Source organism: Diospyros lotus, chromosome 9, assembly GCF_014633365.1.
Source record: "Diospyros lotus cultivar Yz01 chromosome 9, ASM1463336v1, whole genome shotgun sequence".
Lineage (NCBI taxonomy): Eukaryota > Viridiplantae > Streptophyta > Magnoliopsida > Ericales > Ebenaceae > Diospyros > Diospyros lotus.
The window spans coordinates 26,350,325-26,359,337 of NC_068346.1; the positions used below are offsets into that span (position 1 = coordinate 26,350,325).

Here is a 9,013-nt window from a genome sequence, read left to right on the forward strand (position 1 = left end):
TAGCCACCAAAATCACCAGAAACGTTGCCCACGAAGTAAGGACTAAAACCCCACTCACCAAGCTCTCAAACACTAACCAAATCGAGCTCTTCTTGAATTAAAACTTTCGGATGAAAAACCTCACTCGATCTCGGCTATTTATAGCCCAAACCCGACGTGCCTGTCCCATCACGATCGCCACGCGTCCGGGAGGCCACTCCGACGGACACCCCTTGATTAATTGCCCTTCCTCTCCCTGATTTCTTGTTTGCAGGCGCGACCAAAGCATGGTGCGTGCCTGCTCCAATCTTCTACAAAATTTTCCTTTTTTTTTATATATTTATATATATATACATATACATACATATACATATACATTTACATACATATACATATACATTTATACTTATTTACATACTTATACATATAACAGTACATACTATAATTTCTAGCATAAGCACTATTTATAAGCATATTTTAATTATACTATATGATTTAGACTAAATAAATTAATTACATACTGTAATACCCTTAAAGAGTCATGATAAATTTTGTCATTTAAGAGAATTTTAGTCTGAAAAATTCCAAAATTGCCCTTGAATTAAAGAAAATGCCATGAAATATTGGATGTCTTGTGAGGGGCAAAATGGTAATTTGGAATTTCATCCCAAAGGAAGATAAATTATTTTTGGAGAAATTATTTATATTGGAGAATAAATGTTGGAGAATTTAATTCTTGATTAAGTGCATAGATAATTAGGAATTAAATTGGAAAACCAAGTATGGTTCGATTGATGACACTTGGCAAGTTCTTATGGAAGAGATTTAATTTAATTTGGAGAATAAAGATTTATTTAATTGAGAGAATTTGGTGACACATGGCATGATCTTGTGAACCAAGAGGGATATTTAATAAATGAAAAAGGAAATAGAAATTAGTCTCTCAATCATTAATGAGAGCCATTATGGAGAGAATTAAAAGAAAATCAATAATAAAAAGAAATTTGTCAAGCATTAATGTTGGAAAATGGTGGATTTAAATAAATACTAAAGAAATTAGATTATGTCTTTCAAGAGCTTTTAAATTTAAATCAAAAAGAAATTATTTAAGTCTCCATTAAATGCTTGAAAAGTTGTGGATTTAATTTAAATGCAAATTTGGGAAATTAGTCAATCTTGGAAATTAGTCATGATTTAATTAAATGAAAAATGGAGAATTATGGAAAATTGGGATTGATCCAAGGGAGGAGATTTAGTCTCCAAAGAGAGATCAATGGAGGAGATTTAACAAGATAAGTCTCTTGGATTTGTGTTTCCTTTGTATCTAGGCAAGAGGTCTCCTAAAATCAAGGGTTAGGATTTAACTTGGGAGAAGCACAAGGATTGTGCTAATGTTCAAAGGTAGAGATTAGGTCTCTTGAAATAAGAAAAAAATCAATGGCTAGGATGTGATCTTGAGAATTGGCATGGATTAAGAAGAAAACTCTATAAATGGGAAGTGAGAAATTAGTTCCAAGCTTTTTCCCATTTGTGAAGAAGAGAAGCAAGAAAGCAAGCAAGTCTAGGGAAGGAAGAGAAAGACTAGCAAAGGTAAGCCTAATTTTCTCCCTTGATATAGTTGAATGCTTGTATTTAAGAGCTAAAATCCTTTTGTTATTTTTTCTTTAAGGGTGAGTCTTAGCTTGTGGAGGTGTGAAGCTTCAAAGTCTAAGAGGGATTCTTGGCTTGTGAGAGTGTTAAAGCTTCAAGGAAACAAGGTAAGGGATAGCCCCAAGTGGAGGGGTTTTGCTTGCATTTGTACATGTATGAATGAGTTGCATGTGATGGTTCTTTGCATGTTTTGTGCCCAAGTGAACCTATGGCCATAAGGAGGACTTGTGAGGGGAGTGAGGGGTTGGTTGGTGCCTTAACCTAAGTGGTTATGAAGGCATGGAGAACTACCCTTGATATGCATTGCATTGCATTACATGTTATGTTTCTCATACTTCATTTACATTTGCATAGCACCCTTACTGAGCATTGGCTCATAAGGTCCTTTGACCTCAATGTAGGTGGAGAAACATCCAACGGAAAGGGAGTTTTGCAAGGGTGAAGGTATTGAAGCAAAGAGGAAAACTATGTGTAATGGTTATGTAGTTTGTATTTTTGTGTTGTATTATTTTGTTAAACTTGGATTGTATGTAAATGTGGTTAAAAGGGGGAAAAATTTAGTGTTTTGGAAGCCCCTTGATATGGAAATGTATTCTGGAAAATATGGTTTTATAAAAAAAAAAAATATTTTTTTTTGGAAAAAAAATGGCCAGGCAGTGGGCTGGGCAGCCAAGGCGCGCCTGGGCGGGCTGGCGCGGCCTGCGCGCGCAGCCATGCGCGGCCCGCGCGGCTTGCGCGCGCGCTGGGGGGCGCGGTTGCTGCTGCGCGCCCCCCCCTGTGGCTGCTGTTGAAGTTCTTTCTTTTTTATTTTTTTTGGGGTTATTTAATTATTTCTGATATTTTATAAATTTCTGAAATAATTTAAGTAAATAAATAAATAAATGAGTATTTTAGCCTCTAAATTAATTTTTAAATTAATGTGAATTTGAGGCAATTGTGGAAAAAATTTCTATATTTTGAGAAATTAAATAACGGACTATTTTCCTAAAATTTTGAAATTGGATGAGGATGCTTGAGATTTGTATTTCAAAAATTAATTTCCTAATGGTTGGAAAATTATGGAAATTTTGAAATAAATAAAAGGGAAAATCAATTGAGCTTTAATGAGGAAAAATTTATTTAAATTTTTCTAAAGGAAGATTAATCCAAATATTTTCCTAAGGAGCTGGAAATGAAATAAATGGGTTAATGGTTGGGGCAAAGATAAGAAAAACCTATTTCCTTATAATTTAAGGCGTTATGCCATAAATTACTTTAAGCTAGAGAGTTAGCTTAATTCCTTTTTGATCCTAGTAAGTCACCCTTAGCCCTTCATTAAAGAGCTCAGGAAGGGGTGACGATTGCGAGGTTTCGGGTTTAATAGGTCGATCGATAATTCCCGGACCCTCGAGCGGAGCGAAGAGAGGGCAAAGCCTAGTTCCCACCTAGGTCGTTTCCCGTTGAAACGTAGCCATTTCTTCATCTTTGCCCTAGCGTGTGAATAGTAAGTTGGTTATTCGTGAGTAACACCCGTAGGTGGGAGCGGGGCGTTACACATACCACTAAAAATAAATTTATACTTAATAAACATTTAAAACTCTAATAATTTCTTTAGGGTCACATACCTTATATCATTAAATAATTTTTTCTACTAAATTTATACATACTCACTAAATTTTTCTAGGGTTTAGAATCAGGATATTTACAGTATCCCAAGGTATTACATTTTCCCCTTCTTACAAAAATTTCGTCGTCGAAATTTGATCATTCCTCACTCATTCTAACTATAGGGTCTTCAAATAGGTATGCAAAATTGAGCTTCATGTCTTCTTCTCGTTCCCAAGTTATTTCCTCACTTACCGGGTTTCTCCACAAAACTTGTATAAGAGGGATTGACTTGTTTCTCAGGATCTGATCCCTACGATCCAAAATTATGACAGGTTTCTCAACGTATGAAAGATTTTCTTGAATCTCGATAGTTTCAGCTGGCATTACCTGGGAGGGATCCGGCTCATGCTTACGAAGTTGCGATACATGAAACACATCGTGGAGGTTTGATAGGGCCAATGGTAGAGCAAGTCGATAAGCGACTGGTCCAATTCTTTCCACTATATCATATTGTCTTATATACCTGGGACTTAACTTGCCCTTTTTCTTGTTGCTTCAAGTCACCATTTTTAGGGGAGATATCTTTAGGTACACTTTGTCACCCACTTGGAACTCCAAATTCCTTCTTCTCGTATCTGCGTAGGATTTCTGACGATTCTGAGCTTCCTTAATTCTTTCTTGAATGATTTTTATCTTTTTTGTCGTTTCTTAAACTATCTCGGGTCCTAAGATTTGACGTTCTCCTACCTCAGTCCAACATATCGGGGATCTACATTTTCATTCGTACAGGGCTTCATAGGGAGCCATCCCAATGCTGCTGTGGTAGCTGTTATTATAAGCGAATTCTACCAAAGGTAAATGCTCTTCCCAACTATCTGGGAAATCAATAGCACAGGCTCGCAGTATATCTTCTAGGGTTTGAATGGTCCTTTCTGATTGACCATCAGTCTGGGGGTGATAGGCTGTACTTAGCTTAAGCTGAGTACCTAAACTCTTTTGCAGACTTCCTCAAACCTAGAAGTGAATCTCGGGTCGCGGTCCGATACAATGCTTACCGGCACTCCATGCAATCTGATAATCTCGTTCACATACTGCTGAGCTAGCTTGCTGATTGGTTGGCTTACTTTCATTGCCAAGAAATGAGCAGACTTAGACAGTCTGTCAACGATCACCCAAATGACATCATTCCCTTTGGGACTTCTTAGCAATCCCGTCACGAAATCCATTGTAATATGCTCCCATTTCCACTCTGGGACTTCCAATGGTTGCAGACTCCCATCGAGTTTTTGGTGCTCGATCTTAATTCTCTGGCACGTGTCACATTGACTAACATACCTCGCCACACTTTTCTTCATTCCGGGCCACCAATATACAGCTTTCAAGTCTTGGTACATCTTGGTGGCACTAGGGTGTATCAAATATCTGGATCGGTGGGCTTCTCCCAAAATTGCTTGCCATAATTCCCTCACACGAGGTACATATATTCTTCCTTGAAACCGAAGGATGTTTTCTCTTACCTCAAATTTTGGTCTCTTTGCTCGCCCATGCTCGTAAACCTACATTTTAATTCGAGAGTCTTCTGAGTAAGCTTGTCATATCTGATCTATTAGTTCTGGTTATAGTGTGAGCCTGGCTGCGTAGGCAAAGTTTTCTCAGGAAACTACTCCTATCGTCATCAGGCTGAAAGCTTCAACCAGCTTCCACTCTGCCACCATCATTCCGGCCACACAAGTGGTTTTTCTCTTGCTTAGGGCATCTGCTACAACATTAGCTTTACCGGGATGGTATTGAATAGTGCAGTCGTAATCTTTTAACAGATCCATCCATCTCCGTTGCCTCATGTTTAATTCTTTCTCCAAGAAGACGTATCGTAGACTCTTGTGATTAGTAAAAATTTTGAACTTCTTGCCGTATAAATAATGTCTCCAAATTTTTAAGGCAAACACCACTGCAGCTAACTCCAAATCGTGAGTCGGGTAATTCCGCTCGTGGTTCTTAAGCTGTCGGGATCCATAGGCAATGACATGCTGCATCAGCATGCACCGCAAACCATTTCTTGAGGTGTCAGTGTATACCATAAATCCTCCTGAATCATTTGGCATAGCCAATACTGGAGCGGTCGTCAGCTTATCCTTAAGTGTCTGAAAACTTTCTTCACACCGCTCACTCTAGTCAAACTTCACCCCCTTCTGAGTTAACTTGGTGAGGGGTGTTGCAATCCTGGAAAACCCTTCCACAAACTTTTTATAATACCCAGCCAATCCCAAGAATCTCTTAACTTCAGTAACCGACCGAGGTTGCTTCCAATTCGTCACAGTTGCTATCTTGGCCGGGTTGACCGATATTCCTTCGGCCGATATAACGTGCCCTAAAAATGCAACTTGATATAACCAAAATTCACATTTCGAGAATTTGGCATACAACTTATGTTTCTGTAACGTTTGCAAGACCACTCTCAAATGCGTCTCGTGCTTTCTTCCGAGGGAGAGTATATCAGTATGTCGTCTATAAATACGATCACAAACTTGTCCAAAAATGGTCTGAAGACTCGATTCATAGTATCCATAAAAGCTGCTGGGGCATTAGTTAGCCCGAATGGCATCACCAAAAATTCGTAGTGCCCGTATCGAGAATGAAAAGCTATCTTGGGCATATCTTCGCCTTGATCCTCAATTGGTAATATCCTGATCTCAAGTCAATTTTTGAGAAGACCTTGGCTCCTTGTAACTAGTCAAACAACTCCTTTATTCTAGGAAGTGGGTACTTATTCTTGACAGTTATCTTGTTCAACTGTCGATAGTCTATACACATCCTCAGACTCCCATCCTTTTTCTTAACAAAAAGTACCGGTGCTCTCCATGGTGACATACTTGGCCTGATGAACCCCTTGTCCAACAACTCTTGCAATTGGATCTTTAATTCTCTTAATTTTGTAGGGGCCATTTTATACGGGGGTATTGAAACCGGACCTGCCCCTGGCACAGTTTCTATCGAAAACTCGATCTCTCTTTGGGGTGGCAATCCAAGCAATTCTTCGGGAAACACATCCTCGAATTCCCTAACAATTCGCACTTCTTTGATTTTTAACGGCTCCTCGCTTTTCCCTTGGACACAAGCCAAGTATCCTTGTGCTCCTTGACGTAATAGTTTCTCAGCCTTTAGAGCCGAGATCCACTTCCGCTCACTTGCCTTCTTTTTCCCTTGAAACTTGACGTTCAAGTCTTCGCTCTTGAGATAGACTGTCTTAGCTTTACAGTCCAACGTAGTGTTGTATTTGGTTAGGAAGTCCATTCCTAGAATCACGTCAAAATCTTGAAATTCCAAAAGGATCAGATCCACCAGAAATTCAACTTCTCTTATCTAAATCTTCCTATTTTTGTATCCTGAAGAAGTTTCTAGAGACTTCCCCATTGGGGTTGCCACAATCATACGACAGTTAAAGTTTTTCGATTTTTCTCTTAATATTTCAGCAAATGCATGTGAAATGAATGAATGACTTGCTCTTGAATCTATCAGAACATGCATGGAAATACCAGATAAGAACATGGTACCTTCAATTACGGCTGGGTCTTCTGCCGTATCTTGTCGTGTCAGATGAAACACCCTTCCCTGCAGTGCTCTAGCATTTTCGGACGTCCCCTGAGGTTGACTCATCAGTCGCGGCTTGGGACAGTCCTTTGCAAAATGACCCGTCTGCTGACAGTTGAAACAAGTGATTCCTCTCTTTGGGCAGTTCTAGTTGAGCTGTCCCATTTCTCCGCAGTTGTAGCAACCTTTCATTTCAAGCCGGCACGGCCTTCCAGGGTGTTACTTCTGGCATCTTGTGCACGGAGTACCAGGCTTGAACTTCGGCTTCTGGAGATCCAGCTTCTTGCATACTTTATGACCGCTCGCTTGTTGACTTTCTCCTTGGATAGCTTCGATCCGGCTTAGGTTAGCCTCAGTGGTAAAGGCTTGCAACATCACTTCTCTATAAGACTGAGTACTTATACTGCTCAAGGCCTTCCGAAGCTTCAGATTCAGCCCCCCTAAGAACTTCTGAGCTTTGATCCTTTCGTCCCCTTCATAAATAGGCATGTACCTGATCAATCGGCTAAAAGCATCCTCGTACTGGGCGATAGTCATGTCCCCGGTTTGCTTTAGCTGCATGAATTCCCTCTCCTTCTTCATTCTTAAATTCAGGGGAAAGTACTTCTCATTGAAGAGTTCCTTAAATCGCTCACAGGTGATATAGGGTGCCCTAACTCGAGGGGTCATTGCCCTCTTGACTCCTTTCCTCCATCTATCTGCCTCATCTTGCAGCATGAACGTGGCACAGTTGACTTTCTCTTCTTCTCTGCAATGTAAGTGGTCTAGTAGTTTTTCCGTTTGTTCGATCCAGAATTCCCCTTCACTGGGGTCTGCGCCAAGTTTCCCTTGAAAGATAGGAGAGTTCTGTCGACGATAGAGGTCGAGCATATTGACCGAATGGCTATCCCGAGAGTGAGTTCCTTGCATGAATCCCACCATGCTTCCCAGTATTCATTCCATCTGATCCAGTCGACTACTTCCAGTCTCTTGGCTAGAGTCACCTTCCGGGTGCCCACTTACGTTTCCTTCTGTATGGCCCTTGTTGGTTGGGTGTCCTAGGTCCCACTGTTAACCTCCTTTGGGTGTTCACCATCTGAAAAGAAAATAGCATTCTAGATCAGACAACAAGGTCCTACCATTTGATAAGGTTAATCCTTCATTAACTCTACAGATATTATACATTCAACCGTAAAATGCCATAGGTACACACTACATAAGTTACATGGATCGTAGACAACATACTACACAAGTCACGTAGATAGTTAGAATATTTCTAGCTAGATCTACTTTGATCTTGATGACCTCCATATCCAAACGTTCTTCTCATCTTCAGACTCGTATGGTGGTGTCTCGAGATCGTCCATCACTTTTTCAATCTCTTCCTCGTCCTCAGAGTCCGTGTCCTCGAACTCAAAAAGGTTATCCTCGGCCCAGAATATAAGTATGTTGTCTTCTTCCTCTGCTTCAATCAGATCGCCCATTTCTTCTTCCCTTACTGCCTCGATTGGGTCTTCTATTCCTTCTTCCTTTTCCCCCTCGAGCGCGTCTCCCATTTCTTCGTCGGGCTCATCTGCTAGCACCGGCTCGTATAGCTCTACCAGTAGCTCACAAATCCATGCACAATAAAGACGAAAATCAGGGAACTGCTCGCCCTGTTGAACCCAATCTGCAAAGTCCTGCAGGTCACCTTCCAAGACACCGACCATCATGTCTATCTAGAGCTGGAGTAGGTTAGGCCAGAGTCGATAGCTCAGGGGTATGTCGTCAAGGATTTCTTCCATTTGGACTAGATGTTCCATGATACCCTCATTTGGTTCCAGGATCCGGTTCTCCAGATGATGAGCCCAATGATCGACCAAGACCTGCTTTGAGAAGTTCCCAGCCATCCTGTCATCACAACTTCCGTTAGTACCCCTAACTGTCCTCGAGTTGCTACTTCCAACCTGCTAGGCTCAGTCTAAGTTTTCCTTTCTAGGTACTCTACTTAGTTGAGCTCTGATACCAACTGAAACAGCCCACCTCCTCAGGGCATATTATGCCCTAGGAAATTTAGGTCTTATTTTTTTTTTTGAAATTATATTATTCCTGAAATTCCCTAAGACCAATCTAGTGCTTAATTTATACACTAAAAGTAAATACAATCTTATAAAGTGGAAGCTGAATTGAACCTGCTCATGGCATTACATATATAAATAACTGGACATGGCATTTATTACAAAGTTATTAC

At 40.4% G+C, this 9,013-nt stretch overlaps 1 protein-coding gene across 1 annotated transcript; it reads right to left on the reverse strand.

Moving 5' to 3' along the window:
* Positions 1–5,943: 5,943 nt before the first annotated feature.
* On the reverse strand, positions 5,944–7,725 carry LOC127809327 (uncharacterized). The gene is made up of 2 exons (XM_052348091.1): positions 7,053–7,725; positions 5,944–6,527 (listed from the first exon to the last, which is right to left on the reverse strand). Exons 1-2 carry the CDS (start codon positions 7,723–7,725, stop codon positions 5,944–5,946), a joined length of 1,257 nt encoding a protein of 418 aa, XP_052204051.1.
* Between the last annotated feature and the right edge of the window lie 1,288 nt (positions 7,726–9,013).

What these genes read in the sequence shown, in the direction of transcription:
- LOC127809327 (XM_052348091.1), bottom strand. Translation starts at nt 7,725, where the DNA reads ATGGTGGGATTCATGCAAGGAACTCACTCTCGGGATAGCCATTCGGTC. An exon ending in GAAGCCGAAGTTCAAGCCTG is followed by an intron (nt 6,528 to 7,052) that starts GTACTCCGTGCA and finishes TGGAATTTCAAG; the next exon opens with ATTTTGACGTGATTCTAGGA.